Here is a 23,135-nt window from a genome sequence, read left to right on the forward strand (position 1 = left end):
TCTGAGGGTGTTGAGAGTCCTTTGGGGTCCTCCCCATCCTTTCACTGCTCAAATGTCCCAGGAGCTTACCTTGGAAACTGATTTTTGATGCAGTTCTCTTACATATGGCTTTGTCACAAGTTTTGTTTGTCAAGGTTTTGAAGGGTGAACTCACCAAGAGAGCAAGTACAGCCAGCAAGGCCCCAGGCAGCAAGCCCAAGGTGGCCCCTAAAAATCTCCATTCTTTAAAAAATTTTTTAAACTAGATGAAAAAAGCTTAGCGATTCCAAATTTCATCAAAAAACTAAGATACAGCTATGCTTCTAATTTTATTCTGAAAAGACACTTTCTTTACACGTTCCAATAGGGAAGAAATTGATTTGACGTCTTACAAAACTTAGATGTGATTTAATTAAGTGGCACTTTAAAAGCATTAAAGGGCATCCAAATGCCTAGTTTGTTGAAGCATGGAGTGCTTTTGCCTTCAGTTGGGAGCAAGCCATGTTTCCTGTGTCTCTGCAGGGAGATATCTTTTTAAGAAGACGTAAGAGGGAAGCAGAGGAGAAGGATGAGGGCACGTTTCTGCAGACCAAAAAATGATTACATTTCCAAAGACAAAGCTCTTCTTAATGAATGACAGAGAAGAGCTAGGTTATATAGACAGACGACCTCTATGCCGAATTCTTTTTTTTTTTTTTTTTTTTTTTTTTTTATTTATTTTATTTATTTATTTTGGTTGTGCCGGGTCTTAATTGGGCAGGCGGGCTCCTTAGTTGTGGCTCACAGGCTCCTTAGTTGAGACTTGAGGGCTCCTTAGTTGTGGCATGTGAACTCTTAGTTACAGCATGCATGTGGGATTTAGTTCCCTGGCCAGGGATCGAGCCCCCGTCCCCCGCATTGGAAGGCCGACTCCCAACCACTGCGCCACCAGGGAAGTCCCCCCCGAATTCTTGATTTTATTTTAAATGTTTATTTGAAAAGTACCCCCCTCCCGGACACACACACACACACACACACTCACACACTCACACTCATATGCAAAGTAAAAATCAATTCCACCATTGAGAACATTTACAAAAAGGAAGAAATGATAGTCCTGCAGGCCTCCTCCCTCCACTCACCCCACCCATCTCTCCAAGCCTACCGCCCAGAGGTAACCTTGGGGCTTTTTCCAGTAGTGCTGATTCATATATCATTTCATTCTGATCTAACTTGGAACACAGCGCCCTGGGCACAGGATCTCCCAGAAGCTTTCTGCACTTGGTTTTTTCTTAGAACCGTGTGCAACCTCCCCTTACCAGCCCTTCTGCTCTGGCCGTGGGGGAAAGGAGAGCAGGTGTATGGGGGCGCTGCTCTGAGACAAAATACAGGCCAGGGTGGAGGGTGTGTCAGAGGAGGGCAAGGTGGCTGCAGGGTAGACCCCTTGTACCAGTTAACTTTGGGGTCCTGGAGCCTGAGGAGCTGAAGTTACCACACCAAATGCAGATGGGAAAGCCTGCAATTTTATATCCCAGCAGAAGAGCTTTTGGCAGTGAAAGTAGGAAGCACCATTCAAGCAGGAAGAAATTTCCCTGGTTCAAGATAGAATGCTTAGACAGTCAGCAAATGTTTTGGTCACATGGGAAGAGGTTCAACATAAAACGTTAAGTTTAAAAAAAAGATACGTAATTGGATACATACGGCATGATCCCAAATTGGTGAAATCCATTTCTATGTATGTCTAGCTCTTAATGAACATTCAGATATAAATGGAAGAAACCCCAACTGAAATAAACCAAAATATTATCAAATTTATACTTTATCTTTACCTGTAGTTTTTCATTTTACTGTAATGAAAATGTGCTTCTTTTGTAGTGAAATGTTTATATGAAAACAAATAATAACTTAAACTGATCTTTGAGAAAAAGGGACTAAATCCAGGGTTACTAAAGACGTGTGAAAACCGGCACCAGACACCGGGAAGAAGACTTGTTTTTAGCCTCAGGTTCTCAGCAAAGATGATTAAATATTTCCAGCATCCTAAGTGATTCGTAATCTCTGAATGAAATCTGATAAAGTGAAACTTGGGCTGAAAATGAAAATTCTATCTCCTATTTCGTCACGTGCGAGAAAGAACTTGGCCAAGTGGTTTCATCGAATACCAGATGCCTTTGCAGTTCTGGGGCGCAGGGGGGTTTGAGGTTCCCTGGAGCAATGGGAAGGATGGCTCCCCAGGTGCAGTGAGGCTGCAGGGAGCAGGGTGGCCCCGCATCCCTGCGGGCTGTGCACCCAGAGCCAGCCGCTGCCTGTCACAGGCCCTGAAAGCCCTTCTCTTTCAAACACGGCGCCCGGAGTCTTCTGTGAAGGAATCCAGCTTTCTTCTGTGATGCCTTCTTACCATGACCTCACGGTTAACATCATTAGATCAATATCTGCATTTCTCCCTTCTCCTTTACTCTACAGCTAAGAATGCATGCTACAGTTTGGTGCAAAGATCCTGCAAATAAAATGAACGTCATTTTGACACGGCTGAGGTTGACACTGACCACAGCTAAAACCCTTCTTTAACTCCGCTGGCTGTGTTTTCCTCCAAGAAAAGAGACAGGGAGCCACTTTCCACCTCTGTCCCGGTCTCTTTCGGGCCCTCTTCAGACCAGCCTGTTGGATTGGCTAATGCAAAAGAAGGCAGATCATTTTCTTGTTTTAAAGGAAAATAAATGAAGATTTGTCATTAGGTAATTATATATTACAATGTTAAATATTATTCTATTGAGAGCAAGAAGTAAACCTGTAGGAATAGGCAGGTTTCCAAATACTGACATTAACTTCTGGTTCAGATTTTCAAAGCCCACTATTCTCCCTCCCACCATCCCCCTCCTGCCTTATCCTTAATTCTACCTCTTCCTGGCTCTTCACTGCTATAGAGTGGAATCTCTGATGCTTCTGGCAACTTTGCGTTATTAGCAAGGGATGGCGCTTTGTTATTAGATTACCTTTTATTATTTCCTTCAGCTCAACGTGTACCTGATATTGGAGGGCTCTCCCTATGGGTTGAGATTGAGAGATGCTGCAAATGGTGTGGTTTTATTACTTTTGCGGGCCCCGTTTCCTTGCAGTCAGGTGAGAAACCTGGCTGTGCAGGCTGAGGGACAGGGGGTGTTGCCTTGCCTGAGCCCAGCATCCACGGCCTGGACTGGCCACTTTTGCTTGTACTGCAGAACGGCGGGAGGCACCTGCTCTTCTGCTGACTTCAGATGCCTGTTCCAATGAAGAGATCAGTAGGCACTTAGTACGGCTCTCCTGGCCTCTTTGCACAGTGGGTCTAGTTTACCATCGCCTCCTAGGGAAATAGATATAATTTTCTTTTAGCCAGCTTTATATACAATGTCATGTCATATAAGACAAACATACGGCTTCCACTAGGAGAGCATTTCCAAAGGTCCCAGCCTTTGTAGAGTATTAGTGGATTGGGAAAGCTTTTACTTTGAGCAGAGTGAGGCATGCATGATGCCAGCCTGCTGAGCCAGAAGCTCTCTGAGGCAAAGAAATCCATAGAACGTAGCTGATGATGCCATACACTGCCAGCATATCAACTCTGATTGTCTTAGCTAGCCTAGATAGAATAATCAAACAGAACAAAAACCATTTTCAAGGTAAATAATAATAAAACACACATTATTAAAATGAAAAACAACAAAACAACCTATTTTCCCTAAATTTGCACAGTCCCATTTGACGTCTAGAGCTAAAACTTCATTTTCTTTCCATCCCTCTTCTGTTTCCAGCATTCTGGGAAGAAGCCCAGAGCATCAGGCACTTTACTGTGTATGGTTTAGGATGCGCTCATTCATGTGCCACAGAGCATGGGGCTTTGAGTAAGAATTTAAAACTCAGAAAGAAACCCAGTTTGAATATGGGCAGGACACATCAACCACTTCAACTAGAAATGGAAGTGTCCCAGAGAAGGCAAAATGCTGGTGGGAAGGGCTTACCAAACTCCAAGTCTTTGATGTTGCAGTGGAAGACAACTTCCCCATTCACCATGAGTTCCACCACATTCCAGTCTTCTATCTTCTCTAGGATGGCCTGGTGTCCATCTTTAGCCAACACAGCTGGAAAAGATGGGGAAGGATGTGGGTGCCATGGGGACAGATGAACCTGATATGCAGGTGTCTTCATGGATGGCAGCGACTGGTCTGCTCTCCAGTTGTTCATGGCTGTAACTCAACATCCCTGGTGGGTGCCCACCTGGCACTGGCCCCGATGTGCCCTCCCCTTTGCTGGGAAGCACAGCCAGAGACCTGAAAAATTTTGGTTTTGGTTGTGATTTGCCCCAGAGCCATATGATCAGTGAAAATATGAGCTTTCTCTAGGAAGAGTTTTTGAGCCTTTCTTATAGAGGTGATGCTCAGTGTTGGAGGGGATATACAGAATTAGGTAAAGTCTTACCCTGATGATGGAAATATAAATTGGTCACCTTTCTGGAGGGCAATTTGGAAGTACATACCAAAAGCCTCAAATGCCTCACAAAAATTAGAATTAAAAAATGATTCTAATCTCTGGCCCAGGAAATTGCACTTATAAGAAAGCTCCCTAAGGAAAAAATCAGAAATACAGACTTTTGCAACAAGATATTCCTTTCTGTACTACTATAATAGCAAAATACTGTGAATAACTTACATGCCCAATAATAAGAAGATGGTCAAGTAAATGGTGGCAAATGCATATGATGAGATTTTATTTGGACATTTCAAAAATGTTTATACATTTTTAATAGCAAGATAAATATTCATAATATAAGCAAAAAATCAGGGTACATGTATAATATATATTAAAATATGTATTCAGGGACTTCCCTGGTGGTCCAGTGGTTAAGAATCCACCTGCCAATGCAGGGGACATGGGTTTGATCCCTGGTCTGGGAAGATCCCACTTGCCGCGGAGCAACTAGGCCCGTGTGCCACAACTATCAAAGCCAGTGCGCTCTAGAGCCCACGCGCCACAACTACTGAGCTTGTGCGCCTAGAGCCCGTGCTCCGCCACAAGAGAAGCCACCGCAGTTAGAAGCACGTGCACCTCAATGAAGAGTAGCCCCTGCTCACTGCAGCTAGAGAAAGCCCGCGCACAGCAATGAAGATCCAGCGCAGCCTAAATAAATAAATTTAAAAAAAAAATGTATTCAGTGCAATTAATGTGTATATATTAGGAAAAAAGAAAATATCCAGTGATTATCTCTCTGTGGTGAGATTATGAGAAACTTAAAATAAAATTCTTTTAGCATATTCTAGATTTTCTATAAAAATCAGGAAAAAAAATTTTTTTAAAGCTAATGGACTAAATTTTTATTCTCCCCTTCGGAATCCACATTTTGGTTATTACTTACGTTCAACAGCTCCTTTTCTAGAGATCAGCTATGGGAAAATTGTTAGATTTATTCTCTATTGTGGAAATGCAAGGGTATGTGGGTTTAGGAGAAATGATGTGCATGGAACAGGCTGGAGCTCTGTTTTCTCAAACACATTTCTCCCCATGTTTCCTGATATGTTCACCCTATAACCTCAGTGTTAGAGTTGGTTCACTAAATCACCACCTTTGGCAGTCTTCATTCGTTGGTGAGAATTGTGGTTAGAATGGAAAGAGAAATCAGATGGTGGGCATGTTTTTTAAAGTTTTAGCATTTCAATCAGTCCTATGTGGAGAAAAGCAAACAGCTATGTCAGTTAATTGCATTTAATTACAGAGACAATTGCTGTTTCAAAATGTTGCCATGTCCACTTCTTCATCTTTCAATCAGTTCAAGAACATCCAGCCCCAACTGTGAACATTTTAATTGCGTGATTTTAATTTCACTTCTGGAAAGGAACTTCAAAAAGCAACTCAGCGAGGATCTCCATTAACAAGATAGTGCTCCTTGGGCACCCAGTGGTGGCCCTAATTGTCCTTGTGACTGACTGCTAACACCTCTCTCTACAGAACACCGGCATCTTTTTCTCTGGCATATTTATGTTATTGTATCCTATTTAAGTGTTTTGTTCTTAAACATCTTTAGAGGAAGGCACTCAGTTTGGACCAGTGACTTGTTTGAATGAAGCAGTCCACCCAGTTTGGAATGGCCAGTGAATCGTCCAGGGAGGCATAAAGGCAGTTTGTGGGCAGAGATTTCTGGGGATCAGATACTCCCCCAGCAGCGCCCCCTCTGGAGAGGGGAGTTATAGCCAGAGAGGGAAAAGCTGCAAGCTGGTAGGTAGGAGGCAATTTGGCCTCCATGACCTTGGCTTTGCATTGTCTGAAGACGCTCCTGGGACATGTACTTCAATTTGATTGGGAGAAATCAGGAACAAAACAGCTTCTCCATGCCCACCTTACACCCCACCTCTGGGGGCAAGGTGCTACCTCTATTCTGATAACACACAATACCAGCTCTCTAAATCCTGGGGGTTCTGCAGAGAAGGGGTGCAGGTTCCACCTGGGGCCGGTCCCTGTGACCACAGTGTAAGGGAGGAGGGGCTCTGTAGAAGGAGACCCGGGAAGGTGTGTACCCCACAGCCTTCTATGGCCCTTTCCCTGCAGAGCATATCTCACCAAGCCTCATGTAACATCTGCGTTTGGGGTTTGTTTTATGAGAACAGCAGCACTCTTTCGTGGCAAGGTTTACCTAAGAAATAGGGTTTAATCCACCGAATAACCCACCCTATGGAGGTGGCGGCAGTGCCAAAAATGGGAATATGCCTCAACATCTGAGCAAATGAAGCCCTACAGGAAGAAATCCTCCTCAACAGAGCATGTCAGTCCTCACTTTGCCTTACAAAGCCCCGTGTCTCCTTCACTGACCACAGTATGTCCTCCCCGCCCCCCCACCCCGGGCCTGGTGTTAATACAGCTTGTTGAATAAACAAGCTCCTAATGGCGCTGGGCACCTCCAACGACTCTTTTGGACCCCGAGTGACATAAATCTGAGTCTTATTAGAGCGGTAAGCCACCTCTGGGTCTACTTCATCTACTCATCCTCAGGATGCCTGTCTCCTTCTCACCACTCCAGGATGTGTTGAGCCCAGCTGTAGGGCGGCCCGTGCAGGCCTAAGGGATCAAACTCGGAGAAGCACCAGAATTCCTGCAGCTCATCCAAATGCCACCTCTCTACATGGAGGACCCATTTTTTTCCTATGAGCTGCTATGTGTTGTCTATTCAAAGAAAGGTCAGATAAATATACTCCATGCAACAAAGTCTTTGCAAAGGCAGTGGCTAACTCCAGCATAAATCAACCAGAATCTGTAAGGCCACCCGCAGAAAACCTGACTCTTTGAAGTGGCATCTCATTCTTCAAGGGGGATCTGAGTGAGCTGGAGGGATATGGAAAAGTCTCCCTCTTCTCAGTACTGGTGGAATTGTGTGCCACCTGCAAATGATTTACATGTTGCTGGTTAGGAAGTCAAGGCAAACAGACAGGCATCTCCCCCTCCTCTGCTCGGCACAGATGCAAAGCCAATGACTATTAACGTGTGTAGCTAATGCATAGCTAGGGACAGGAGGATGGCACACAGAGCAACTTAGCTAAATAAGGATGGATTCTATTCTTATGAGTCTTTTCCTTTTTAGCAGGTCATTTGGCAGACTTAAGTACAGCAGGCAAGGCACAACCATGGCGAGGGAAATTAACACTTCTTGTTAAGCATTAGTTAGTTTAATTTCATCAGTATTGAGGCCATAGTCAGGACATTTTTGCTAAGCTATTATAATTCATGGGTAATAAAGAAAGAAATAAACTTTTCAGATTGCTTAAGGCATGGTAAGTTCAGGAGAGATCAGGCATATTTCCAAAGCCAGCAGGGTTTCGGGAAATGATAAAGGGCTATGATTTTTAAAGAAATGCACAGAACTCAGAGGCAGATTTTACAAATGAGAGCCTGCAAATGCACCACTCTGTGCTTGGTGTGATGTTAGTTGGGTCTAAAGTGATGGGGGGAGTGTTGAACAGAGAAAGGGGAGCAGATGCTCCCTGCTTTGCTTCTGTTAACACCCTGGCATTTGTCACCAGCCCTCAGTAAATGTTGGCTGCCAGTATTATATGAACTACCATTCAGGGATATACAATGCTAACTTTAAAAATCAACCACCTGCTGATACCTTGCAATACTCAAGTCTCCTTCAACCATAAAAATTCTCCCCTTGATCCTCTTAAAATACGCCTTCCCCTCCCCTACTGTGGGAAGAGCTGCCTGGGCTCTCTATTTCCTCATCTCTACCACTCCTTTACCTCCTGCAGTTGGAGCCTCTGCCCACCTTCTCCTGAACTTGCATCCTCAGAGGCGAAGACCCATTAGCACATTCAGTGGCTCACCCAGTTCTCCCCCACCCTTCCAGCAGATTCATGCTCTGACCTATCTCCTTTCTTGCTTCTTAAAACACTTGTGCTGGTAAAAACATATTTTAAACTCTAAAATTTTATCAGATTATAAATGTAATGCAGACTGATGAGTTCTTAAAAACCTTAAAAATTACAGAAAAGTAAAGGACATAGATTTAAAAATCGCCTATAATTCTTCCCCTCCCCCTCCTTTTGTCTTTTTCAGTGGAAGTGAGCTCATAGTGTACATAAAATTCAGGAATATGCTTTATTCCTTTAACACAATGGTTATGGCAATCCAGCCCCATCAGTGCACACAGATCTGCCGTGTTGCGTTTCATGTGACAGATGTACAGCAATATATCCAGTCATTCCTTTTTCCGGTTGTTTCCAATTTTTCAAGATGACCAAGGAATGCAGAAAATCTTCATGGGCATGTTTCCATGTACATGTGCGAGTTTTTATATATTTATGAAATTGAGAAATGGAGTAGCTGGATTCTACAGTATACACTTAAATTTTAAGACACTGCCAGGTTGCCCCCCAAAGTTACTGTGCCAACTTCCCCTCCCATCACAGGTCTTTGGGAACACTCTTTCTATGTCTTTCATCAACCATGGATTTATCTTTTTCTAGCGATAACTCCTGCTAACAGTTTGGTGCCTATTAGCTATTTTCTTCTTGAAATCCTCATCTCACTTGCCTTCTGTACCTCCAGGTTCTCTCCTACCGTTGCAGCCCTCAGAGGGACCACTGCCCATGTCCTGTGGTCTGGCTGGTTCTGACTTCCCTTGCTTCTTCCACAGTCTCACCTTCTGTGGTTCCAGCATTCGCTCCATGCAGGTTCATTTTAACTAGTATTTATCAGTCCTTCAGATATGCCAGGCACAGTTCCAGACTCTGGGACACAGCAGAGAACAGAACAAACAAGAATCCCTGAGCCCCTGAAGCATTCATCCCGGTAGGAGAGAAGGATAACAAGAGAAATAGGTGAAATATATGTTGCGTTGGGTACTAATGAGTGCTAGGAAGAAATAAAAGAGGAGGGAAGGGAGATAAGGAAGAGGGAGGCTGAGGGAAGTGTCGACATTGTCAGTGGAGATGCTCAAGGAAGACCTGTCTGTGAAGGTGACTTTTGAGAAAGACCTGAAGGCTGAGAGAGTAAAGAGAAAAGACCAGGGATTTCCCTGGTGGCGCAGTGGTTAAGAATCTGCCTGCCAATGCAGGGGACACGGGGTCGAGCCCTGGTCTGAGAGGGTAAGTAGCAACAGGGGGAAATGAGGTCAGGGAAGTCATCAGGAGCCTGGCAGGTCACTGAAGGAGCAACCAGAATGCTCTCGGAGGCAAGGGCCATGCTCTGACTCAGGTTTAATGGCAACACCTGGCTTTGAGAACATACTGCAGGGGACAAGGTGGTCACAGGGAGCTCAGTGAGGAGGCCAGGGCGGTGATCCAGGCAAGAGATGACTGACGGTGGCTTGGACAAAGAGGCCGAGGGTGGTGGCAGGGAGGTTAAGGCGTGGTTGAATTCTGTCGGGATACTTTGAAGATAGAGCCAACAGAATGTGCTGCTAGACTAGATGGGGAGTGTGAGGGAAAGAGAGGAGAGAAAGATGCCTGCAAGGTTTTTGGCTTGAGTAAGTGAAAGAATGGCGCTGCTATGAACCGAGATGGAAAAAATGCAGGAGGCACTGGTGAGTATTAGGAGGCTGGTTTAGATATTTTGGACATATTGGTCCGAGATGCCTATTAAGCATCCCAATGACAGTGAGAGGTCCTGACTGCAGATATATGATTTGCAAATCTTTTCTCCCATTCTATAGATTGTCGTTCACTTTCTTAGTAGTGTCCTTCGATGCACAAAAGTTTTTAACTGTAATGAATTTCAGTTGTTCTGTTTTTTGTTTTGTTGCCTATGCTTTTGGTGTTCAAGACATACTTGCCAAATCTAAGGTCATTCAGATTTGCCCCTATGTTTCCTTCTAAGAGTTTTTTAGTTTCTAAACTTAGACCTCTGATCAATTTTGAGTTAATTTTTATATATGGTATAAGGGTCTAACTTCATTCAAAAGATATTCATGTAGATATCCACTTTCCCCAGTACAAATTGTTAAAGAGAATGTTCTTTACACATTGAATAGTCCTGACTCTCACGACAAAAGTCAATTGACTATAAAGGTGATGGTTTACTTCTAGACTCTCGATTCTATTCCTTTGGTCTATATGCTTATCCTTATGACAGTACCGCACTATTTTGATTACTGTAACTTTGAGTAAGTTAATGAAATCAGTAAGTGTGATACCTCCAACTTTGTTCTTTCTCAAGATGGTTTGGGCTAGTCTCAGTCCCTTGAAATTACCTATGAATTTTAGGATGAGTTTTTCCATTTCTGCAAAAACACCACCATTGAGATTTTGATAGGAATTGCATTGAATCTGTATACTGCTTTGGGAAGTATTGTCATCTTAACAGTATTAAGTCTTTCAATCCATGCACATGGTATATTTTTCCATTTACTTAGGTTTTCTTTGATTTCTTTTAGCAGTTTTTGTAGTTTTCAGTGTATAAGATTTGCATCTCCTTGGTTAGATCTGTTCATATGTGTTTTGTTCTTTTAGATGCTATTGTAAATGGAATTGTTAATTTCCTTTTGAGACGGTTCATTGCTAGTTACAGAATTACAATTGATTTTTGTGTGTTGATATTTTTAAATTAATTAATTACTTTTTGGCTGCATTGGGTCTTCGTTGCTGCACGTGGGCTTTAGTTGCGGCGAGCAGGGGCTATTCTTTGTTGTGGTGGCTTCTCTTGTTGTGGAGCACGGGCTCTAGGCACGCAGGCTCAGTAGTTGTCGTGCACAGGCTTAGTTGCTCCGTGGCATGTGGGATCTTCCCGGACCAGGGCTCGAACCTGTGTCCCCTGCATTGGCAGGCGGATTCTTAACCACTGCGCCACCAGGGAAGTCCTGTGTGTTGAGTCTGTATAGTTAAACTGTGCTGATTTTTTTTATTAGTTCAAACAGTGTTTTTGTGAACTCTAGGGTTTTCTAGCCAGACACTGACTGGATCTGGAGCACAGCCCCCTGAACCTCGCCTCCCATCTCCATCTTCTTAGGGAGTACTGTTACTTTTACTTTAACCCACCACCCCTTTAAGGCTGTGCTGGTCCAAGCTACTATCATCTCTCCCCTGGACCACCACAACAGTCCCTTGTCTCCCTGCTTCCATTCTTGGCCCCCTCTAATCAGTTCTACTCACAGCAGCCACAGTTTCATTCCCCTGCCTAATACTACACAGCCCTGCAGGATCTGGCCCCTGTCCACCTCTCTAGCCTCATCTTCGCATCAGTTCAACAAATACATAGGTCATTTGTTCATGCTTCCAGCCCTTGCAGATATTAGTCCCCCTACCCAGAATGCTCTTTCTTCCTTTACCTGGTTAGCTTCTCCTCATTCTTTAAAGCTCAACTCAGATGTAATTCAGGCAAGTAAACCTTTCCAGACCTCTGTTCTCTCCCCTCCAATTATGGCCAGTGGCAGGTCCCACTATGATTACGCTCGTGTGTCAGAGCCTTGGCACAGCTGTCAGTTAGCAGTCAACAATGACACAGTCACTTCATGGACACGTATCATGTTCACCAGTGTGTCCCCAGTACCTGGAAGAGTGTCCAACACATATTACTTGCTCAGTGAAGGTTTGTTGCGTGAATGGATGATCAAGGGACAGACTCTCTGCCATTTTTCAGCCACGCACCTTGGAAAAGTCACTTAATATTCCTGCTTCTCAGTTTCCCAATGTGTAAAGCAGGGTATGTAATATTTTCTATCCAGGTAATTTGCATTTACTACCCAGCACCCAGTGGGCTCACAGTGTATGTTTCTTCCCGCTCTAATATTGAGGCAGCAGAAGCCAGAGGAAGATGCTAAAACATCCTGCAGCTGTGGGGCTTAGGGCCGACTTTCCAGAGGAAGTAGCACTCGGTCTAGGTCTGAGGAATGAAGGAAGTCTAGGCAGAGGGCACAGCCTGCACAGATGCTCAGAGGCTGGGGTGCACCTGGGCACACTCAGCTGGGTGGCCCTTTGGCGCTCAGCTGCCTACCTAGCAGGCCCTCCAGGCGGTAGGTGCGGTGCTCCACTGACAGGCCGACTGAGCTGTACGGCCCCTAGGGCATGATGACCGACGCGTTCCTGGGCATGGCTGGGCCTCCTGCCAGGGCAATACGGGGCAATACACACTGCTAGGCAACTGCTTTTCAGGCCCTTGGGAATGGGCGCGGTTGTGCGTGGGTGTGAGGGGCCACGGAGGGTGGGCGTGGAGCTCGAAGATCCCCTGCACCCCAAGTCCTCTGCCAAGTGCCTGGCGTAGGGTCTGGGGGTGAGGAGTCTCCCTTCTTGAATGCCTGCACCAACTACTGTGTGCCCGCTGCTGGTGTGCAAAAAGGCCACTTGCTCTCGTAACTGGCGCAGCCTGGTAAACATGGAATTTCAACTTGGTATGGCAAGTGTTAATGATAAATAACAACAATAGCCAGCGTTTACAGCTAGTTACAGAAAGTATGTGTCAGGCGACAAGCTAAGCACCTTCCATGTTATCTCGTTTAATCATTTTACCGTTTCTATGATATAGGTTGTAATTTGTATTTACAAAACTGAGTGTCAGAGGTGCCAAGTAACCTTCCCAGGCAAGTCAGGCGTGTGGCATGGATTGGAAACCTTTGTAAGGTATGCATAGATGTCTTTTTATTTATCTTGCCTGGGGTTTGTTGGGACTCTTAAAACGTTGAATTTAAATCCTTCACCTGTTTTCGGAAAATTTTGAGCCATTTATCTCTTCACATATTGCTTCTGTCCCATTTTCTCACTTTTCAGGGAGTCCAGTTAAATGTACGTTAGACTTTCTCAATGTATTCTCACTGTATTCCTGCTGTATTCTTCGCACAGTCTCTTCTCTCCTGTGTTTTTCTCTCTTTCTTTCTTCCATGCTTCTTTTGGGATTGTATGTATGTGTGTATTCATGGATTGATTGATTGATTCATTCATTCATTCATTTTTACCTGTAATCCATTTTACTCATTTTTCTGCAGTTGTGTCTTAAATACTATCAAAGCCATTAATCTGGTTATTTCAGTTATTTATTTTTCAATTCAAGAATTTTAGTTTGGTCCCTTTTCAAATTTGCTGTGCCACTTTTTATAGAGTTCACTTTCTTGCCAAGTTTTTCAGTTTGACTTTATCTTCTTGATCATAGTAAAAATACTTGTTTTATAGTCTGTGTTTGGGAATTCCACTCTCTGGAGACCCCATGTGTCTGTTTCTGTTGTTATTTCTGCTAGTTTCTGTCATTTTGTCTTGTCTCCTAGAGTGCTTGGTTTACTTTAATTGTGTACTGGACATTGTACTAGAAAAATTATCTGTAGAAATAATTTGAGGCCAAGAAAGATGTTATTTTCCTCTATAGATGACTTTATTTTTCACTTCTTGCCAGGTCCTGGTGGCACCAGCAACCCAGAATCATCTTAATACAATTTCAGGGCTTGAGATTTTCTGAGCCATCCAGATGGCCTGAAACTGGGCTGCAGTCCATGTGGAGGTTGGTTTATTTATATTTTTTCCTCATTTCTGTGGTGCAGTCTTTTTGGATCCTAGCCCAATGAGGATTGTACCAAGGTTCCCCCCCCTTGGTGGTGTTAGACTCCAATTTTTGTAAGCGTAACTCTGCAAACTCCAAATTGCATCTCATCTTCTAGGTTGCCTATTCAATATCACTAGATAGTTCCAGAGAAAAAGTATCTCCAGTGCTATGCTTACTCTCATCCTCTTCCTGATCTTAATCCAGTTAGCTCTTTTCTGATTTTCAAGAAGATATAAAAAAACATATGTGACAGATTTTTAAAGATGTCTTATGTAGGAAGCATAGTCTGAATTAAACTCTACCGTTATCAGAAACAGAAGTTCACCCATTGAGAATTTCGCCGGAGTTGCATTGAATCTAGAAATCGATTTGGGGAAAACTGAATCTTTCTGACGCCTTCCTATTTATTATATTGAAATACCTCTCCTTTATTTAGATCTTCTTCAATGTCTTTAAGTATAGTTTATTATTATCTGTGCATGGCTCTGCATGTCTTTTGTTAAATTTATTGCAAGTTTCTATTGTAAGTCATGTATTTTGCATTGTGATTTTATTGCTGTATAAAATGAAGTTGACTTTTATATATTGATTTTATATAAGCTACCTTGACCGTTTCTTATGATTTCTATTAACGGTAGATTCTTTTGAGTTTTCTATGTAGACAATCACATTGTCTACAAACAATGATAATTTTATTTACTTGAGTAAGCCTTTTTTCCTTCTTATTGGACAGGCTAGAACCTCTAGTGAAATGATGAATAGAAGTGATAATACTGCCTATCGTCTCCTTACCCTGATTTTATTTTAGTTTTATATTTTAAGTATTTATGTATTTATTTTTGGCTGCGTCGGGTCTTAGCTGCGGCACGCGAGCTTCTCTCTAGTTGTGGCGTGCGGGCTCTAGAGCGCATGGGCTTAGTTGCCCCGCGCATGTGGGATCTTAGTTCCCCGACGAGGGATTGAACCCGGGTCCCCTGCATTAGAAGGCGGATTCTTAACCACTGGACCGCCAGGGAAGTCCTGTTACCCTGATTTTAAAGGATAGAAAACATTTCCAATATTACCCTATTTAGGATGATGTATATTGTATGTTTTTGTAGATCTTTGTCAAGCTAAGTTCTTTTCTAATTCCATTTTACTATGAGTTTTTAAAAATTATGAATGACTGTTGAATTTTTTGAATGTATTTTAGTGATTTTAATGATTAGAATGATCCTATTATTTTTATTCTTTAGGCTGTTGATGAGTAAATGACATTTAGATATCTTCTAATATTAAAATACTTTGCATTCTTAGATAAACCTGAATTGATCATGGGTGTATTATTTCTTTTATATTCTGTTAGAATTTGTTTGCTAGTATTTCATTTAGGATTTTTGGATATATATGCATGAGTTAAATGGGCCTGTAGTTTTTCTTTATCATATGTCCTAGTCTGGTTTGGATATTAAAGTTTCACTGGCTTCAGAGAATAAATAAGGGAGTATAGAAGAAGAGGGAATATCCCTTTATTTTTTTTGTATACAACTGAAATGAGCACTTCTTAGAATGTTTGGTAGAACATGTCTATAAAATTTAATGTTCTTGACACCCCCCTTTTTTCCCTGAGTGGGAAGACTTTAAATTATCATTTTGGTTTAAGATTTATAAGACTATCCAGAAATTTTATTTCTTCTTACATCAGTTTTAATCAATTATATTTTTCTAAGAATTTTTCTGCTTTTAATCTGTTTTTAAATTTATTGCCGTAAAGTGGTTGATGTGTTTTTGTTATCCTTTTATCATCTACTTTATTGTAGTTATGTCAGCTTTTTATTCATAATATTATTTATTTCTGACCTTCTCTTTTTATTTTATTGGTTTTACCAGAGACTTGTCTATTTTGTTAGTCTTTTCAAAGAAGCAACTTTTCCTTTATTTAGCTTCTCTATTGTTTTTTGCTTTCTCTTTCACTGAGAGCTGTTTTTATCTTTATTACTTTCTTTGAGTTTACTCTTCCTTCTGCTTTCTTTGAGTCTATTGTTTGGTCCTTTATTCTTACTTTTAAAGTTACACTTAGCTCATCAATCTTGAGTCTTTCCTCTTTTCTGATGTAAGTATAAATTTCCCTCAAAGCATCACTTTTGCTGTATCCTGGAGGTTTTTTTTTTTTTTTTAAACTTGACAAGTGGTAGTTTCTTTTTTTTTTTTTAATTAATTAATTAATTAATTTATTTATTTATGGCTGTGTTGGGTCTTCGTTTCTGTGCAAGGGCTTTCTCTAGTTGCGGCAAGTGGGGGCCACTCTTCATTGTGGTGCGCGGGCCTCTCATTATCGCAGCCTCTCTTGTTGCAGAGCACAGGCTCCAGATGCGCAGGCTCAGTAGTTGTGGCACATGGGCTTAGTTGCTCCGTGGCATGTGGGATCTTCCCAGCCCAGGGCTCGAACCCGTGTCTCCTGCATTGGCAGGCAGATTCTCAACCACTGCGCCACCAGGGAAGCCCCTATCCCGGAGGTTTTGATATGAAGTATCTTTATTATCATCATGCTCAAAGTATTTTAAAATTTCCATTATTATCTCTTTTTTGACCATGAGTTTTAGAATGGTGTGTTTTCTGGATTTTGTAATATTCTTAACCATTTTCTCTTTGAATAGTGCTTTCCCCCCACTGTATCTAATCTCTCCTTTGTGAACTTCTATATGTATCTCTCCTGTATTTTTATTTTTTTATAATGTTAAACACATCTATTTCATGGTTTCTCTTTGAGTCATCTCTTTTCTCCAGCCTTTGTGATATTATTCACCTGTTTCTTTTATCTGCTGCTTTCCCTCCTGTGAGCCATTTCTTGTGCTGTTTGTATTTTTTGACTGTGAGCTCATCTTTAATGGAGTGTTTTCCCCCTGGGGGTTTGGTGTGTCCAGGGTTGTGGAGAGTGGTTTTGTACTTGATTCTGCTGAGGCCCTTCGGATCTTACTAACCCAGGCAATTTAAATACATTATTGGCTTGGAATTCCTGCTTTACAGATAAGGTGTATACATTCAGATTCTACATCCACATGTGGCATAAGCTTATAATTAAATTTCTCATGGATGTCTTTTTTCCACCATCTGCAGCCCTGAGTGAATGGCATGGTTCCTTAATGCTCCCCTAGGCTGATGGGAAGAGTGTTTCTAGTCCTTTTTAGAAAAGTGTTGGGACACCCCTCTGAGGTTCTGGTTTTGTGAGGGGTGTTTAGCTGTATCTCCCACCTTGGCTAGGCTGAGGTTATGTCCTGTCAACTTGCAGGGGTGGAAAAGCCCACTGTCAACCACTGGAGTCTGTGTCTGGTCCGACATACCTTTAGCTCCCACTCACTGCTCTGTTTTGAACAGCCTTTTTTTCTGGAATGTGGGGATTTATTTTCTTTCTTTTGAAGTTGACTATATGTTTAAAATTTCCTTCCCCTTTGTGTGTATGTTTTTATAGGTAGAAGGGGCCCTTCTGTATCAGCTCAGCCTGCCATTTTGCAGCTCCTTAAATATAAGAAATAGAGACCAAGGACAGAATCCTGGGTCCAACGATATAAAAGGAACAGAAATAGGAAGTGAAATCCCACAAGGAGATGGAAGAAGCAGTAAAAAAAGAACAAGGAGAGAGCTGGTCCTTAGGAAACGAGGGAGAACAGGGCTTTGAGAAAGGTGAGGCCAGCTTTTCCCCCAGATGCCATACTGTTCATCCTGCAGACTCAAGAGGCCTCTTTGGAAAGAAAACTCAGAGAAACATAAAAGCAGGGAGACTGCCTGAATTTATAAAGGGAAACCAAGGTACTGGTTCTCTCTCTACCCTCAAGAAGAACTGCTTAGGAGTAATTTGGAAACTTGTTGCTCTTGTGAACCTAGGAAGGACTCCTCCTTACATTTTTACCTGAATGTACCAATGGCTACCTCTCAGGACCTTCAGAGACAACAAGGAGGGGGTGGCATTATTTTACATGTTGGGGGTTGGCTTACCTGTTGGTACTCTTCTCTGTCACCTATATCTTGTTATTTTGGGGCCACGTGTGATAAATGTGATCAATAAGAGCAAACCCACATTACTTTCCTCCTGTTCCTTCCTATCCCCTCCATTGCTCCTGGAATATTCTTAGCCATTGTCTTTTTGGATAATGCTTTTCTGCATCCCAGTCACACAAATTCATACACTTTAAGGTTCCATTTGGGCTTCTATTTGAAGGAATCTCAGTTCTGGTTCTGTGGATCCTTGGGGCTGTGGAGGGGATGTTGCAGCTGGGAATATACCTGTGCAGGGTGCAGGGCCGTGCAGGGTGTAGGAACCTGTGTGCACATGTACCTGTGAGCCTGCAGTAAGGATGTTAAGTTTTTACATCACTTCTAAGTTTTCGAACAGTGACCATCTTCTGTCATCTTGCTACAACCCTGGAAATGGGTAGTGATGATATCAACATCCCCCTTTTACAGGTGAGGGAACTGAGGGCTAGAGAGGTGAAAGTGACATCCCCAAAGTCACTCTGTCTCTAACAGCAAGCTAGAGATAGAGCTGACCTCCAGTTTAGGCACCCCACCTCTGAGCCTGATGCTCTTCCCTCCACTTCATTCTGCTTATGCATGTTCATGCAGGCTTAAGTGGAAACCCCCATCTCTACACCCAGGTTTCTGCCAACCTGATCACAAACATCCCGTGAAGCCTCTCTGCCCCTCACCCCCACCCCGTGGTGGCATGCCACACACTAGGAGAGACTAAGTTCCTTCCTCCCTTCTCTCTCCCAACCCCTGTCTTTTAGACCTCCGCCACCGCTGCTGTCAGACCTCAGAGGCGAATGAATTGTTGACCCAGCTCACAGAATTTACTACAGGATTTTTATAGCATTTCTGGGTAGAAACAATAGCCAACACCATCTTTCTTGCCATTACTTTTTATTGAATACAGACTTACAGTCTTTAAATAACTTGAATATAGTGCTTTCAATATACAGTTCTTTAGTCATACATATATTTCTTTAGAGCACAAAACTGTAACCTAAAATTGAAAGGCTATAAATACACATGTACATATTGCCATAAATCTAGAACTATTTTATAAAAATAGAACTCAAATATCAACTTTATATATTTTGGAAACTTAGCAATATTGTGAGGTGGCCACATACATTTTTATTACGCATCACTGTCCCCCAAATGTCTGTCTCCAAGTTTCATTTTCCATCCCTTTGGGGACACTTGGAACAGTCTCCTTTACCAGGGTCCCCGCAGAGACGCCCATGGCCGTGGCTCAGCATTGCCTTTACATAAAGGCTCAGTGCACCCACCTGTTCTTGGAGGGGGAAGACCAGCTTCCAGCCCCTTCCTCAGAGGGAGGAGGTGTTCCCTCCAGCCAAACGTCTGCCGTCCACACATGGTTGATACCTGAATATACAGTCAGGTTCCTTTCCCTACGCTCAGAGAATGGCAGATATGAGTTCGGTTCTGTCAAATCAGTGTAGAAAGTTTGAAACAAACATCACCTGAACAATGCCTGCTGGGGTAACATCATCCTGACAGCGGGCACCGGTGCCCACCTGCTTGTGGAAAGTTCTTTACACACGTGATATACAATCCTGACAACCTCACAAGGCCGGGACACTCTTGTCCCCATTTGATGATGGAGGCAATTGAGTCTCTGGGCTTTTAAGTTTCTTGGCCAAGGTCATTGGGGCTGCCTGATCCCCAAACCGGAGTTCTCTGCCTGCCCAGAAATCCATGGAGAGAAACCAGAAGAGAACTCGGATCTTCACTGTGGTCATTTGATGAGAACAGATAAGTGGCTTTGGGTCAACTTAACAGCAGGTGGACAGCAGTTCCCCAAACATTCCCAGAACTCTTGGGCTGCACCTTTCCAGGGGGAGCAGGAAGGTGGACGTGTGAGGGAAGGAGCATGGACCTATAGACCAATAATTTTGCAGGGCAGTGCCAGAATCTCCCAGATCATCCGATAGAAATCCTCAATCTAAAACCAGGGGTTGAAGGAATTCACTACATTGGGCTGTTTGTGTTACAAAGAGCCCAGTAAAGGTTAAAAGGCCCATCCCATCTCAGCCCTGCCCGCTTCCATACAGGGCAAAGTGCAGAGAGTTGGCGCAGTGGTCTGAAGAAGGGACACGTGCAGGGTCCCTGGGCCAGTGCGGAGGGCTCAGAGTGATACAGAGCAGGATGGGCAGGGGCAGGGAGGCTTTTCCAGAAAACCCCGCAGGGAGCATGGCAGAACTCAGCGTGATGGGAGCCCAGCTCTGCACCTCCCCTGGACAGAGGCAAGCTGCCTCAGCTATTTGCAGTTTTGATTTTTCTGGTTGCTTTCCCATAAAAATATGCCCCAGCAGAAAGTGCCTCTCACATCCCCTCCACGATCACAGCCTCCCCAGACAATCTCACCTCGGCTCTGTGGACTGTCTGCCCCTCTGTCAGGGCTGGCTCTCCATGTGGCCATTCCCTCCTCCCAACCCTGCTCTCTGCCAGCTGTGCCCTCAGCCCCCAGGCCAGTGGAGAGCCCTGCTCTGGGCTCCTCCACACGAGTTTTAGGCAGAATCCCTAGATAACATCCTCCACATAAAGGAGCCCAGCTGTCCAAGGGTGTCCTGCTTAGGCCGCTGAGATCATATTCTGAAATTAACGTCACAGTGGTTTTCTTAAAAGCCTCTCTTCAGAATGAACAAAACAAAACAAATAAACAACAGCAGCAGAAAACCCCCGAAGCATCCCTCTCTCCTCTAAAAGACAGATCACCTATCAGGGCATGTTTCTTGTGAAGGCGGGTGGGAACGCAACCAGAAAAAATGCAAGTGGCAGGACCCCTGGGGAAGTGGTCCCCGCCACGTCCCCGGGGGAAGCAGGGAGCAGCTGCTACTCCAGGGCAATGGTAGACCATTTTTTTTCCCTTTTAGACTAGCCCGACCAGATTTTCTGAACTCAATGGAAGGCTGCTTCCGGGAGGCAAAAGGAGAAATGTGTCTGCAGGCCCAGATCATTATATTTTAAATTAACTTGTGCTCTGTGTGTGTGTGTGTGTGTGTGTGTGTGTGTGTGTGTGTGTGTATGTTGGGGGCTGGGTTAGTGCTTACAGGACTGTGTGTCTCGGGGCAGGTCACTCTGAATGCCGTGATCAGACTGCTTTGAATCTGAAAACAAAGCCCCCTACTCCTCCCAAAAAGACACAGGGTAATGACCTGGAGTTAGCCTCTTCCTTTGTGGTTCATTTGGGTACACTGCACATAATAAGGTGACTCTTTCGTTGGGCAGAAACATCACCTGGACACGCTAGGTCCTGCTGGGAAGCAAACCAATATTAAGCTTCCATGGCCATGGAGGGAAGGCAGTGGTGCCTTCCCCATCTCGCCCAGACCACCTCCGGGCCAGGCTGGTTTTATTTCCCAGTGCACAGGCCTGAGGGCACCTTGATCAATAATGACAATTCCCATGCATCATGAGGGACGCTTTCCTCCTAACACTCCAGCTTTGTGTGATGCCTCAGTGTGGTCTGTGTGTTGGGTCCAGAGTTACACGGGAGCTACAGAAAGCTGGGGTAAGGGTTGGGACAGGGGTTCAGCAGGGTCTGGCAGCTGCAGAATGCTGGGTTTGGGGAGGTGAAACCTAGTGGCAGCAGTCAAGGTTGGTGCCCCTGGCTGGGCCTTGTTACTTTTTCCTTTTTCACCAGTGGCTTGCCCGTGGCACACGATGGCCGACTGCAGAGGCCTCTCATTTCAATGAGGCTTTCTTCCACAGCTTTTGCAAACTTGGTTGAAGAGGTCTCTTTGCAGCCATGGAAGCTGGAGATGCAGAAAAGGATGCTCTCTGGCTGGGGGTTGTAACAGGCGCCATAGCCATTGGGTACCACAGGACCATAGCAGCAAAACATCTCCATGGTGGTGGGCACCTGGAGGAGAGGACAGGTCAGAAGCTGCTTGTTCTGAAAGTCTGCTACAAAGCATGGCGTTCCAACAACCCAGGGGCCTCGATGGGATATTTGCTTCTCTTTGACTATTTTCCACCTGGGTGTTCGACTGAATTAACCACATCAACTGATTGCTTCATCATGGATGGCCACAGCCAGAGTCGTCAAAACAAACCCATCTAACTGCATGAAATCAGAAGAGGAAGGGCCATAAGGCCCTCCCTGGTGTGAAATCTGCTCTACTTGTGAAGTCAGAAGCTCCCAGAGTGACCCGGTGCTGGGTCTCAGCCGAGTCTCTCCTTCACCTGGGGGCTGTTTGAATCACCGAGGCAATCAGAGCAATTTACTAAATGGTACCCTGGTGGCACCCAACAGTTAGATGGCTTCCCAGAGGGAGTAATTTATGAACTGCAGGAAATCTGGCTCGTCTTCTCTGTCGATTTTTCCCACATCCTTAATTACTGTCAGTATTGCCTGGCTGGTCTGATTTTCTCCCCACAGCCTGGCCACGCACAATTACCCAGCACTGGGCGTTTCAAAGATTGCCATCAACTGGAGTTTTAGTTATGTACCTGATATGTTTTGAATTCAGAGGGCAGAGATTTTTGTAATTTGGATCACAAACCAAGAAAGTGTTTCTGAAGGCATTCAAGCCATAAATGTTCATTCCAGTTGGAAAAAAGAGTCACCACACCCTAAATTAATTTTATTAGCTGGCTTTAGAGGGAAAATAGAGCACATTCTTGAGCAGGTGCAGGGTGGGGTTTGCTTTAAACCCACAGGCTCTGTGTGCTCGGGCCTTCAGAAATGACACTGGCCATTTTAATGGGGCAGAACAAACCATTAGTCTTGCTAATAGAGTCACCTCATTGTCAGATAAATTTGCCGTGTAACAGCCGAAGGCCATAAAGCCGTTTCGAAGCACTTTTTGCCCATGGATGGTTTCCTGAAGAATTTATGTTGTTGTGTTCTGCCCTCGTTTATTCACGTCTGCAAGCTCACTGCCATAATGCCAAAATGAAATTACTGAGTGGGCTTTTATCCTCAAACACAACTTTATCAGCCCTTTTTATTGCCCACGTCCAGCTTTTCGCAGATGAGGTGGAGTTTTAGTAAATTGACATTCGCGGGGGGCGGGGGCGGGGGGAACAGGTAATTTCTCCCCTAAATGGCTGCCTTTCTCTAATGGATTGCATTCTGTTTCTGTGTCAGTGGTCCTCCAACAGAACAAGCCTGTAGCACTGGTTAGGAGATGCTGGGCCGGCAGTGGCCCCTTAGAATGATGGCTGTGACCTGA

At 44.0% G+C, this 23,135-nt stretch overlaps 2 protein-coding genes across 2 annotated transcripts in view; both read right to left on the minus strand.

Annotated features, from left to right (window-relative positions):
* Positions 1-930: 930 nt before the first annotated feature.
* LOC309642273 (UPF0728 protein C10orf53 homolog) lies at positions 931-17,253 on the minus strand (the record flags this gene model as incomplete). The annotated part of the gene is made up of 4 exons (XM_082423530.1): positions 931-3,298; positions 3,951-4,070; positions 12,403-12,466; positions 17,167-17,253. 4 exons carry the CDS (start codon positions 17,251-17,253, stop codon positions 3,234-3,236), a joined length of 336 nt encoding a protein of 111 aa, XP_082279656.1. The 3' UTR covers positions 931-3,233.
* The window catches only part of CHAT (choline O-acetyltransferase), a 53,010-nt gene continuing 45,984 nt past the window's right edge, over positions 16,110-23,135 (minus strand). The window contains exon 14 of the mRNA XM_082424913.1: positions 16,110-21,820. Within this exon, the coding sequence (XP_082281039.1) occupies positions 21,551-21,820 (270 nt within the window). The 3' untranslated portion in view covers positions 16,110-21,550. The remainder of the gene's footprint in view (positions 21,821-23,135) is intronic.

The sequence above is a fragment of the Balaenoptera physalus genome (genome assembly GCF_965194825.1).
Source record: "Balaenoptera physalus genome assembly, chromosome: 14".
Taxonomy (NCBI): domain Eukaryota; kingdom Metazoa; phylum Chordata; class Mammalia; order Artiodactyla; family Balaenopteridae; genus Balaenoptera; species Balaenoptera physalus.